We start from the raw sequence: 13,121 nt of genomic DNA, 5'->3' as shown, positions 1-13,121 counted from the left end.
ACGTATGTTTATTGTGGCACTATTCACAATAGCAAAGACTTGGAATCAACCCAAATGTCCATCTGTGACAGACTGGATTAAGAAAATGTGGCACATATACACCATGGAATACTATACAGCCATAAAAAAGGATGAGTTTATGTCCTTTGTAGGGACATGGATGCAGCTGGAAACCATCATTCTCAGCAAACTATCGCAAGAACAGAAAACCAAATACTGCATATTCTCACTCATAGGTGGGAATTGAACAATGAGATCACTTGGACACAGGAAGGGGAACATCACACACCAGGTCCTATTGTGGGGAGGGGGGAGGGGGGAGGGATAGCGTTAGGAGATATATGTAATGTAAATGACGGGTTAATGGGTGCAGCACACCAACATGGCACATGTATACATATGTAACAAACCTGCAAGTTGTGCACATGTACCCTAGAACTTAAAGTATAATAAAAAGCAACAACAAAAAAGAAGAAAAATATGTTTTATAATCCTCATGTTAATGTTTGCAAAATAGCTTATTGTATTATAATTATAATCTACAGAATCAATCCTCCTTGTTGTACTTACGGGTTGTTTCTGGATTTTCCTAGGTGAGCTCTTACAGATAAAAAGACTGTGGCCATAACTCTAGTTATTAGCATAGTGACATTAGTTTTAAATCATATCATTTGAAAATACCAGATACCTCCTATGTGCAATAACAGGAGCTTATGTACCAATTTTGTTTTATAGATTTATTTTTCTCAGTAAAGTTCCTTGGAGAAAATGGAAACCCATCTCAGAAGAATGAAGTAATAATAAAATGCAAGAGCTGCTATTTGTTGAGTGTCTAATCTGTACCAAGTACCACGGTGAGCACTTCATTTGATCTCTGCTGACTTTTATGGCAATGCTAAGGTGAAAGTATTATTATCCTCATTTTCTAGATAAGGGAGCTGAGACTTCAAGAGCCTCAGGACGTTCCTAGTAAATGTAGAGCCCAGATGCAAAGCAGACCCGTTTCATTCCCATGAGGGTGGAACCCTAACAAGAGTTTTGGAACAACTGACTGCATGAATGAATGAATGAATGAATGACGCTGTGGGATAGATTACGTAAATAGCATCATTCACCTTTTATGAGGACGATGGAGACCTAGAGAAGAGTTACTATGTATACAAGAAAAGGGTGCTTTCTCTGGGCAGGTGCAGCCATGGGCCCGGGGTTGGCACACAGTGAGAGTACTTTGGCTCACACTTGCCACTCAGAGGCTCGACCTGCAAACGACTCTTAAGTTATGGGGTAAGCATTTGATATCAGGCCTTCTGACTTTATGATCTTCCCTCCTTCACTGGGAGGCCGAAGAGGGAGGATCACCAGGTCAGGAGATGGAGACCATCCTGGCTAACACAGTGAAATCCCGTCACTACTGAAAATACATAGACATTCAAAAAATTAGCCAGACGTGGTGGCGGGAGCTTGTAGTTCCAGCTACTCGGGAGGCTGAGGCAGGAGAATGGCGTAAACCCAGGAGGCGGAGCTTGCAGTGAGCTGAGATCCGGCCACTGCACTCCAGCCTGAGCGACAGAGCGAGACTCCGTCTCAAAAAAAAAAAAGAAAAGAAAAGAAAAGAAAGCATGATGCTTCATTACATAGCCCTCCGTTCCCAATCAGATGACACAAAATGTAAACAGGATTTCTAAGCTGGTGGTGAACAAACAGGAAATAATTATATTTCTGAGGATAAAGATGCTGGTGATAAGACTGATAATGGCTATGATTGAATGAACTTTTACTAAGTATCTGGCACTAATGCCAAACACTTTACATGCGTTGGTTCTATTTGCCATAAATCACTCAGATGGGTAATGTCAGCCTCATTTTGCAGATGAGGAAGCTGAGACTCAGAACATCCTAATAACATTCCTAGGTTCCCATAACCTATTCCAAAGCTCAGGCTCCCTGTACTCTGAGTCATGGAGTACTGTGGATTGTTCTGGCACTCCCCGTTTCTTCTTAAGCCATTTTCTCTAGGAGAATCTTTTCTCTGGACATTTTTTATTTATTTTCCTAAAGTCTAAGGTACATGACTGACCAACTTATGATTTTCTTCCTTGACATACATAAATCCTAAGGTAGCATGGGTATTTACCCCCAAGATTCTGATGGTTTCTATTATATTAATTAATTCCTCCTTGTTGGCTATAATTGGACACAAACTCAGGGTCTTTTCCTGACTTCCAGGAGATAAAAATCATTCCAACTGAATGAGGCTATCAGTTATTTTTAAGGTGGTTGAAGGTTCATGTCTTTGCAAACACATCCTCTGAGCCAGTTCTGTGACTTGTGTTAGCAAAGCCTCATCTGTATTTTCTCTGAGTTGTGGAAATGAGGGGATGGGATAGATAGGCATCTGTAGTATGTTTTACATTTTCTTCTTGTTTTTTTTTTTTCTCCTGTTGTTCTTACACAAATGCTCTTCTTCTTGCTTCTTCTACCCTCTGCTCTCTGATTTCTGGGCACTGTGTATAAGCTCATCCTTATTTTCCAAGGAAAGTTTGAAATTTGTTTAAAAAAATATATCTGAGAGAAGTGGTGGGGTTGTAGCAGGGCATACTCAGAAAGGTATTATTCTGACTGTAGAAACAAGATAGGAAGGTGGTAGAAGAACAAAAGCCTACACAGAGAAGAGGAATGAGAAATTGGGGGAAGAATAAGAATTGAGGAAGAGATGTTGATGGCATCAAAAGATGAAATCTTGCAGGTATTTGTGAATTTTGTTATTATTAGTACGGTACCATTTATAGACTGGTACTTAGCAAAATAATGTTTTCAATCCGATCTTTAAAACCAGTTAAAGAAGTTATATGCTAAACTGTAAAACCAACAGGAGCCACATAATTTTTAAAAGCCTGCATTTAAATTTCTATTCTGTCATATATTAATTTCTGACCTTGAGTTAGTTGTTTAGTTCCTCTAATTCTGTTTCTTCATCTGTACAATGTGGGAAATAAAAGTCCCAATTGAGAGAAAACTGACTTCTTTATGGAATATTTTCAAAGAGATTCCTTAAGGCATTTAAGATTTTGAGACACCATTTTATCAAATAAGTAGAAATTTTATTTTGTTCTTTTACAATCCAGATATTTAGGGCTTTAGGATCAAACCGACCCGATTTCAAAACTTTGGCACCATTACTTGCTGGCTGTGTGACATGTTTTTTGCATCTTTGAATGTCAACTTTCTCATCTGTAATACGGAAATAATAGTCACCTTCCTTGTAGGTTTAAGTGAGGTGATGCATTTCAATGTGTCAATAAAAGTGGGGTTGCATTACCTGTATGATACTGAATGAACTACAGGAAGCCAAAGAGCTCTTCAAGCTCTTAAAGCCTAGGTAATTGTAGGCTTCAATCATTATTCACAACATTTTCATGCCCACTGCACGACTTTCTTTCTTTCTTTTATGCACTCCAATTATTTGAAATTTATAAGAGTCTTATAAATTTCTATTTGGGTTCAGATGTTTTTTTTTTTTTTTTTTTTCCAGATTTTACTCGCACATTTGTCATTTTCTTCTTATAAGACAGTGACTCAGCTTCAAAACAAAGCAAAACAAACCACCAAGAACAAAACAAAACTCAGAATATGCAAACATAGTATTCACCGGCAGTAACTCATCCCAAACCAGGTAAAGCTCATAGTTAAACCTTGAGGCTTAATTTACTACTAAAATTTTGCTAGAGAGGAATCCTGAAAAGTTGGTTTGGGAAGAGATGAATGATTGTGCAATGCTTTTGGGAAGACAGCCAAGATCTCAGCCATCCAGCAGCTGGGGGAAAGACGAAGAGGGTTTTGGGGGAAAGCTTGGAGTTTCTTACCGTGGCATCTTCCCCAGCATAGTGGTTGAGGACCCGGCGCCCACCTGGATGCCTGTCTGCCCAGCTGGAGACATTGTAAACCTTGCGATTGATGACCAGCCATTGGTCGGCTTCCTGATTATGCCTCTGGATCTCCTGCCAGGTGTACATGTTGAGGCTTTTCCTGGGCACGCTGCATTTCCCATTTGCCTCCTGCTTTGCATAGAACTCGGCTTCCCCATTTGTTATGGGTTTTCCTTTTGGCTGATGCTTCTCACCTGGGTATGACTGATACCTTCCTACAAGGCTCCCGTTGTCCCCACACTTTTCTTCAAATTTCATTGTCATTGAATCCCTAGGATTTCGGGGTTAATGCTTGAAATTTCTAATCCTCACCTCTGATTGAACCCTAAAATGACTGCCTTTCTCCCTTTTCATTCCATTGCAGTGTGACACCTACACTGAAAACTTCTGAGCCTAGTTGTCTTTTCACAAACCTGATAGTGAGCACCTTCCCAGCTTCTCACTTCTTTGCCTGTCCTGAATCTTTTCTGCCTTGATGAAGGCTAGGCCACCTTCCTTCCTTCTTTTTCTCTTTGCTTCTCTCTCTGCTGTCTAGCCTCTTGGAAGCATCCTCCTTCATCATTAAATGCTCTTTAGTAAAGAGCCTAGGCCAATCACATTCTGGCTTCATGTTGTGGCCCTCCCTGAGGGAGGAGGGACTAAGCTGTGGTCCTGGTGATTCTCCTGCACAGCATCAAGGCGTGTTGGGTTCATTAACTCTCGGACGTGCCTGTGATCAGAGACTTTTAGATGTGCTAATCCAACATATGAGCAAAAGCTTTCAAAATCTCCAGGATGACACGAATTGGACTTGGGAAATGTTCTTTTGACAGCTGTTATTTATCCCAAGGGCCTTTCAATTCTTTCAAACTTTTGTAAAAGAAAGGTTTGAATTACAATACATTAAATAAGCCAGGAACAGAAAGGGAAACATCGCACGTTCTCCCTTATTTGTGGGATCTAAAAACCAAACCAATTGAACTCATGGACATAGATTATAGCAGGTTGGTTACCAGAGGGTGGGAAGGGGAGTGGGGTTTGGGGAGTGAAGTGGGATGGTTAATAGGTACAAAAAAAAAAAAAAATAGAAAGAATGATTAAGACCTACTATTTGATAGCACAACAGGGTAACTATAGTCAATAATAACTTAATTGTACATTTTAAAATAACTTAAAGAGGATAACTAGATTGTTTGTAACTCAAAGGATAAATGCTTGCGAGGATGGATACCCTATTCTCTGTGATGTGCTTATTTCATATTGCATGCCTGTATGAAAACATCTCATGTACCCATAAATATACACACATACTATGTACCCAAAAGCATTACAAATACAAAAATAAAATAAAGAAAGGTTTGAGTTTCATTTTACCAAAAAGCACATCAACATAAACTGGTTTTCTCTCTTGTGATTTCCCTTTGAAAGCTGTTTAAATCTGTCAGCACACATAAAGGTAATCACAACTGATGTTTGCAAGACCACATGATGGTTTACAAAGCCATTGTCACATGTTTGATCTGATTTAAGCCTCAGTTCAATCTTTTGAGGGAGGTGCTATTACTGCCCCATTTTCCAGGTGAGAAAACATGGACCGAAATCCTCTCAGGTAACATTCCAGGATCACCTTGTGAGTGAGAAGTGAACTGGTGCATTGATCTAGATTTTCTGATTCCAAATCTCCAGCTCTTTCACTCTATTTCCCACACCTCGATCTAGACATTTGTAATAATAACTCTGTGGTTTATAAACAAAGTAGAAGAAATAATTTCAGAGTGGTGGTTGGGGGTAGGGTCTTAATTTTAAGGAAAGAGGCTACATAAAATAGAAAAAATATATTCTCACATTTGGGAATCTGTGCTAACTTAATTATCTGTCTTTCACTTCAAGATTTATGTAGAAGGAGATTTATTTCAATATTATTTATAATTGTCAAAATCAGAAATGATCTAAATATTTAGCAATAAAGACTGTTACTATATAATAAAGTGTATATAAACTCAATATTACATAGATATTAAAATAAACTATAAAGTATATATACACTGAATATTATATAGATACTAAACAGGAAGTTTTTAATGGCATGGACTCCTGCTTGCCATATAAAAAATAATTTGTCAATAAATTGTATTTACTAGATGGTATATGATTGGAAGGAAATATGCCAAAATATTGGCATTATTTCTCTTTGCACTGAAACATTATTCAATATTATTTTCTTTATTTTTTGTGATACTTTCTAAGTTTTCTACAAATTAGTATGCTACTTTTATAATGTAAAAGGCGGTTTCTTTTTTTTTTATTATACTTTAAGTTCTAGGGTACATGTGCATAACGTGCAGGTTTGTATACTATGTATATTTGTGCCATGTTGGTGGTGCTGCACCCATCAACTGTCAGCACCCATCAGTTCATCATTTAATATCATGTATAACCTCCCAATGCAATCCCTCCCCTCTCCCCCCTCCCCAATGAAGGCCCCAGTGTGTGATGTTCCCTTCCCGAGTCCAATGTCTCATTGTTCAGTTCCCACCTATGAGTGAGAACATGCGGTGTTTGGTTTCTTCTTCTTGTGAATAGTTTGCTAAGAATGATGGTTTCCAGCTGCATCCATTGTCCCTACAGACGCCAACTCATCCTTTTTTATGGTCTGCATAGTATTTCCATGGTGTATATGTGCCACATTTTCTTAATCCAGTCTGTCACAGATGGACTTTGGGATTTGTTCAAGTCTTTGCTATTGTGAATAGTGCTGCAATAAACATACGTGTGCAAATGTGTCTTATAGTAAATATATATAATAATCCTTTGGGTTATCTACCCAGAGTGGAATGGTGTCATATGGTACATCTAGTTCTAGATCCTTGAGGAATTCCATACTCTTTTCCATAATGGTTGAACTGTTTACAATCCCACAACCGTGTAAAAAGTGTTCCTATTTCTCCACATCCTCTCCAACACCTGTTGGTTTCCTAGCTTTTTAATGATTGCCATTCTAAATTCTGGTGTGAGCTGGTATCTCATTGTGGTTTTGATTTGCATTTCTCTGATGGGCGAGGTGATATGAGCATCTTTTCATGTGTCTGTTGGCTGTATGATGTCTTCTTTTGAAAATGTCTGTTCTATCCTTTCCCCACTTTTTGATGGGGTTGTTTGTTTTTTCTTATATTATTTGTAATTGAGTTCCTTTGTAGATTCTGGATATTAGCCGTTTGTCAGATGAGTAGATTGGCAAAAATTTTCTCCCATTCTGTAGGTTGCATGTTCACTCTGATGGTTAGTTTCTTTTGCTGTGCAGAGCTCTTTAGTTTAATGAGATTCCCATTTTGTCAATTTTGCTTTTGCTGCGTTGGCTTTTGGTGTTTAGACATGAAGTCTTGCCCATGAAAAGGCGGTTTCTTTATATAAAATAGGAAATCAAAGAAAGAAACTGATTTTGAAGCTCGGATCATATTTTGGCTTCCCCATTATTAGCCGTGGAAGATCAGGCAAATTACTTATGTAGGCTTTAGTTTCCCATCTGCAAAATGAAAGAATGAGCACAGATTTCAGCATTACATTAAATTAACTTAGGTGCTGTGGTATTGACAGAAATCCTCTGTACTGTCTATGATTTCTGAATGGGAATTTTATAAATCCGACATATGCACACTGAATATTTGTAGTTCCCAGGCGTAAATTCAAGACAGCTCCGGAGTTCCAGTATAAGTGAGGTTTTAGGGCAAGAATCTGGTTGGAAGTTTGGTGAGGGCACGTCAGGGGCTTGTCCAGAGGAGTTGCCTGGCACTTTAAGTACATTTACGAGAATGTCATTTTGCCGTATCGTGATGATACGGTTTGAATGTTTGTACCCTCCAAGAGTGATGTTGAAATTTAATTGCCATGGTAACAGTATTTAGAGGTGGTGCCTTTAAGAGGTGATTAGGCTATGAGGGCTCCATCTCATGGGTGGGATTGGTGCTTTTATGAAAGGGCAAGTTCAGTTCCCTCAAGCCGTCTCTGTCATCCTATTGCCTTCTGCCCAGTAATGACATGGCAAGAAGGCCCTCACCAGATGCTGGCACTTTGATATTGGATTTTTCAGCCTCCAGAACTGTGAGCCAATAAGTTTCTATTCATTATAAATTACCCAGTCTCAGGTATTTGCATGAAAAGTGTTTGGAAGACTCAGAAAATACTGGTAATGAGAGCTTTCCTAGCAAAAGCCCTCTGTATGCTTGGCAACCTTAAAATATTCCTTTTCATATTGGATGCAGTCAGTTAGAATATGGGGATATGTTAGCTATGTTCAATTTTTCCCCAAAGTCAAAAACAAATGTCCTAGCATCACAGAGAACCGACCCCTTCTCAGTAACCACTCCCCACCCCCTTCCCCTGACTTCTTTCATAATATTTTAATGCTTCCTGGTGGAAAATTTGGTAAATTCCTTGCCTCAGTTGTAATGCTGAAGATGATAACGATTACAAAAAGAAGTGTTTAAACCAAAGTTCTTTTAAGGACAAGATTCTGAGATGTGAATCCCACACTGAGCTTTTTGAAAAGCAGGCATCTTTTGCTGGTTGAAGGTGAATCATTCATTCATTCATTTATGAATCCATCCACCAAACCCGTATGGAGTGGCTTCCATGGGCTAGCATTGTGCCTCCAGGACTTTTCACCATCTTTAAAACTATTGGGCCATTTTCATATCATCTCTCAACAGCACAGCAGAGTAGGGGTTACTGTGACTCAAATATGTGTATTCAATTACTTAAGATACTCAAGGCAGTATCCCTTGGCCAAAGCAGTTTGACCCTCAAAATCCCAGTGCCCCTACTTCTCAGCCTGAAACTGGTCAGAGGTATTATAGAAGTTTTTCCTGCTGCTAAGAGCCATCTTGTCTTCATATAATTTATTGAAGTTTTCACAAGAACTCATTATTTTCTGATGGCTACACTAGATAACTTGGAGATGAGAGATGAACAAAACTTTCTTTTCTCTGTACAAGGAGCTGCTGAAATGAAGCAAAACAAAGAAAGAAAACACACTGCCCAACTCCCTCCATTCCTAAGCATGTGGTTTCTTTGTAGAGAGCTAGATTTCCAGGATTCAAAATCCAGGACCGCTGCTTCTAGTGCTGTGAACTGGGACAAGGGCCTTAACATTCCTGTGCCTCAGTTTCACATTTCTAAGATAGAGATGAAGCTAATACTACTAATGCCTAATAGACCTTCCTTTGTAGAGATTAAACATGTTAATTCATGTATCGTGCTTAGGAGAATACCTAGACGTCCTAGAAGTAAATGTTAGCTACTGATACCATTTATTTATCTCCAAGTCAGCGTATTACTCAACCTCAGCAATGTTCAGTGGGCACATGCAATTGCCGGGCACTGAACTCTGAATTTAATAATTCAGTGCTCCTAAAGGGAGTGGGAATACAGTCAGTCAATGGGCAAGAAAAAGAGACAAACATGTATTAGTTCAATAAAAGAAGTGGGAAAAAAAATATCAAAGCATTCAACACAGACTGAAGAGGCACACTGATCTCTCCTTCTCCCACCGACAAGGGCTGGATTTTTGGAATCACAGTTGTCCCACTTTGAATCTTTCTCCTTGAGGCTCCTTGACTCCTTTTAAATTAATAAATGAACATTCTCCAGCTCTGCAACGTCATGAATCAACCAAAAGATCAAGCTAAGTTTATGGACAATTCTATAGTAGCGCCCTCAAAATCAAAGCGTTGTTCTTTCTGGTAAAAAATGGAAATCATTACAAAGAATTCTATAACGAGCTCAGATGCCAGCCCATGCCATTTGAGGTTCTGAGGATTCAAACTCTGTCATCAACAGAGAAAGATCTTTTCTGAAGATAGCAAAGAGAGCAAAAAAGCACCAGTGTTAGCCTAAGAACTGTGCATGTCTCTTTTATGCCACTTCCTTCTAAAAAGCTGTGCCTCTTTATATGAGGCACTTACCCTCTCTGAACTTCAGTTTCTGTCCCTGTTCAACAAGGTATGATACCAAAATTCTGCTTATCTTAAAGGGCTGTTGGGAGGCTCAAACGAGACAACGAAAGTAGAAGTATGGTTTTAATGCAGAATTCTGTTATTAGATTAATAATAGTGTTCATGCCATTAAAAGCAAAGGCAAAAACAGCAGTTACTTTTGCGCCAAGCTAATATTATTATGATAATTGTGATTTTACAATGAGTACAAGATTTTCTACATTCTCCATAGGAACTATTCCAGCTGGATCCATTGTGTCACACAGAGAAAAACATAAGCTTTCTTCTTAGCTACAGAACCAGATAGAATGTTGGACTGAACATAAAAGGATTCTTCTGTTGGCTCACTACTTACCTATCTGTTTATAATGTGCTTTGAGCTCCTTGAGATCTACTTTGGATAAAATAGCTGCATGTGAGTGCAGCTATTTTTATCAGGGGCTGATTTGCTCATTAGGACCAGGGCCGATCTGCTCCCCAGATGGGTTCATTTAACTTGGGGCGCACCCTGGCTCTGTGTGTATGAACTCTGTGTAAACTGCACTCCCATTTTTTCCCAGGGCAGCTGTTCTGAAGTGCTGCTTTATAATTTCAACAAAGTTTGTTTGAAAAACACTCCAATTAGCTACTGGTGCCTTGGCTTAAAAGAGTCTCATTGTCTCAAAGCAGACATTCAGGAAGGACTGCTTTAGCTGTGCTGACAGCCTGCTATTGGCTGGCCCTGGTCCTGCCATGGGCAGGATTCAAGTGGGGCAGTGTGGCCTTGTTTTCACACAAACTTAAAGCAATCATTTACTTCCGTGGTCTCAGCTGTTGCCTTATCTCATGGGGGGAAAAGGAGAAACAGAGGCCTATTCTCAGGAACACCCAAAACGGTGCTCAACTAGTCAAGTAAGAGACAGGGAGGGGTAGAGGAAAGAGAAGGGGATTACATTCCAACATCCAGGAGGGCAGGGACTTTGCCTGTTTCGTTCATCACTGTTTACAGAGTCTGGCATAAAATTAGGTCCTCACTAAATATTTGCTAAGTAAATGATTAATGCATGAATGAATACCATAGTTTTAGGTTTGCCAATGACCTTTAGCTGGTCTCTTAGGTACACAATTGGTAGAAAGAAAGTGAAGAGAAGAGACGTTTGTCATGCATTTGCCATGCATCCCTCATGTTTACTTACCTCTTAATTTTACTTAATTCTCACAATAGTGGCGTGTGGTAAGTGGCGTGTGACATTTTACTGAATTCTCACAATAGTAGTGGGTGATGAGTGTTAATGCCATTTCTCTCAAAGGACAAATCAGGTTCAAAGAGATGAAATCTCCTGCAAGGAGTTAGTTAGCTTAAAAGGTGTGGAGATGAAGGTGGCTTCTTAAAATTTTTCCCTAAATACTTTCTAATATTTAAGGAAAATAAATGTACACTGTAGGGTTCAAGTTTCAAGTGGCTTCAAGTGATTGGTTGACGCAGTTTTACTTTAAAACTTCATGGCTATTTTGCTTCCTGCTCGATAATATCCAGTTTAGCCTCACGTCAATTTTGGGAAATGCTGTAGGTTTATTCTATAGTTTCATGAGGTCTTTGGCCCATGGTCCCTCAGTCATTTAAGAACAAAGTAATTTGGTTTAATTTTTCCCCAACATTTTATTTTTTAAAATTTCAAACCTAAAGCTGCAAGAATAGGGAAATGAATACTTATCTTTCCATCATCTAGATTTACGAGTTGTCAGAATTTTACCATATTTGCTTTATTTATTTCACATTGCATGTGCTATCAGTCAATCCATCAATCATTTATCTCTGTCATTATTCCTTTCTGTCCATTCATCCTATGCTCTCTACCCATCCATCTATATTCATTCAGTTCAACTATCCACTCATTTTTTTTTCTGATTCATCTGAGAGTTAGTTACTGACATTGTGACACCTCATCCCTAAGCACCGTAGAGTGTATTATTTTTTACAAATAATTAATATCCATGATATTCACTGCTTGGATATCTAGGACATGTATCTTCAGGGTAAATTTCTAATGTGAAATTGCTGAGTCAAAAGGTGAAAATATAGGCAGTTTTGTTATATGATCTTCCATAGGGGTTGTATCATCTTATACTGTCAGTAGCAATGTATGAGTTTCCTGTGATGAGGCTTTGAGCTTCCTCTGAGGCAGAGCCCAGTGTTGTCGTATTGAAGCTGGGTATATATTGTGTTGCATGGTATCTTTAGGGCGCAGGGATGCTTGCCACTTGGCACTGTGGCCTTGGATGCTTTGGGGAAGTTTGCCATGCTGAATCAGCAGTCCTGGAATAGACTGCTGGAAGTAGCAGCACATATGGTTGAAGATTGCCACTTAAAAATAATTTTGTTAAAGCCAGTGATAAAAATCATCCTTTCTACCAGGGTAGACTGCTCCTATCAGCCTGTCCTTGGAATGCCACTGCCTGTGTTACACCATGTCCTGGCTATATCCCTGCCAGATCCCAGAAAAATCCTGCCTAGCCTCAGACTTCTTTTATGTGCTCAGAAATCAAGCTCTTGAATTCTTCCAGGGACCAGATGGTCTCGAAGAACTTTAAATGTGTCTGTGTATTCAGAGATTTCTTGTAGTCTCAATCTGTTCTGAGTATACTGAGCAAGAAATAGAGTTACTTGCCAGGCGCTGTGGCTTGCGTCTGTAATCCCAGCATTTTGGAAGGCTGAGGCGGACCGATCACATGGTCAGGCGATAGCCCATCCTGGCTACCATGGCAAAATCCTGTCTCTACTGAAAATATAAAAATTAGCCGGGCATGGTGGAGTGCACCTGCAGTCCCAGCTACTCGGGAGGCTGAGGCAGGAGAATGGGGTAAACCTGGGAGGTGGAGCTTGCAGTGAGCCGAGATCATGCCACTGCACTCCAGTCTGGGCAACAGAGTGAGACTCCGTCTCAAGAAAAGAAAAAAAAAAAAAGGAAAGAAAGTTACTTTAGGCCAGTAAATGTCCATATAGGTCCAGTCTATAAAAACGAGCCCAATTTCAGCGTGTAATCCACCTTTCTTCTTTCTTATGGCACCTTATTTGGCATTGGTATGTTTAGTAAATAAAGAAAAAAACCAATGTCAGAGTTTGAAGAGCCACCTAGTTTTACAGCTCGCTTTACAAGAGACAACTGGTGATCAGAGAAGGTAAGTGACTAGCCCTAACTAAGATGGCAAGTGAGTGGGAAAAGGGGGTACTGTGTGTCTTTCTTTT

General features: G+C 39.4%; 2 protein-coding genes across 7 annotated transcripts in view; one reads left to right on the top strand and one right to left on the bottom strand.

The window, feature by feature from the left end:
- The window catches only part of LOC108514867 (putative fatty acid desaturase 2-like protein FADS2P1), a 42,079-nt gene extending 37,895 nt beyond the window's left edge, over positions 1 to 4,184 (bottom strand). The window contains exon 1 of the mRNA XM_017851387.1: positions 3,864 to 4,184. Within this exon, the coding sequence (XP_017706876.1) occupies positions 3,864 to 4,184 (321 nt within the window). The remainder of the gene's footprint in view (positions 1 to 3,863) is intronic.
- LOC108514874 (olfactory receptor 4C11) overlaps positions 1 to 13,121 on the top strand; it is a 416,510-nt gene that overhangs the window by 154,928 nt on the left and 248,461 nt on the right. For 3 of the 6 annotated variants that reach the window (XM_017851394.1, XM_017851395.1, XM_017851396.1), the window contains one exon: positions 736 to 854. The exons of 2 other annotated variants lie outside the window; for them this stretch is intronic. The gene's annotated coding sequence lies outside the window, so the exon portion shown is untranslated. Of the gene's footprint in view, positions 1 to 735; positions 855 to 3,553; positions 3,674 to 13,121 lie in introns of those variants that run through there. One more of the 6 variants, XM_017851393.1, reaches the window with a different exon arrangement.

Source organism: Rhinopithecus bieti, unplaced genomic scaffold (genome assembly GCF_001698545.2).
Source record: "Rhinopithecus bieti isolate Rb0 unplaced genomic scaffold, ASM169854v2 scaffold_33444, whole genome shotgun sequence".
Taxonomy (NCBI): Eukaryota; Metazoa; Chordata; class Mammalia; order Primates; family Cercopithecidae; genus Rhinopithecus; species Rhinopithecus bieti.
This window is presented reverse-complemented; position numbering and strand designations above follow the sequence as displayed.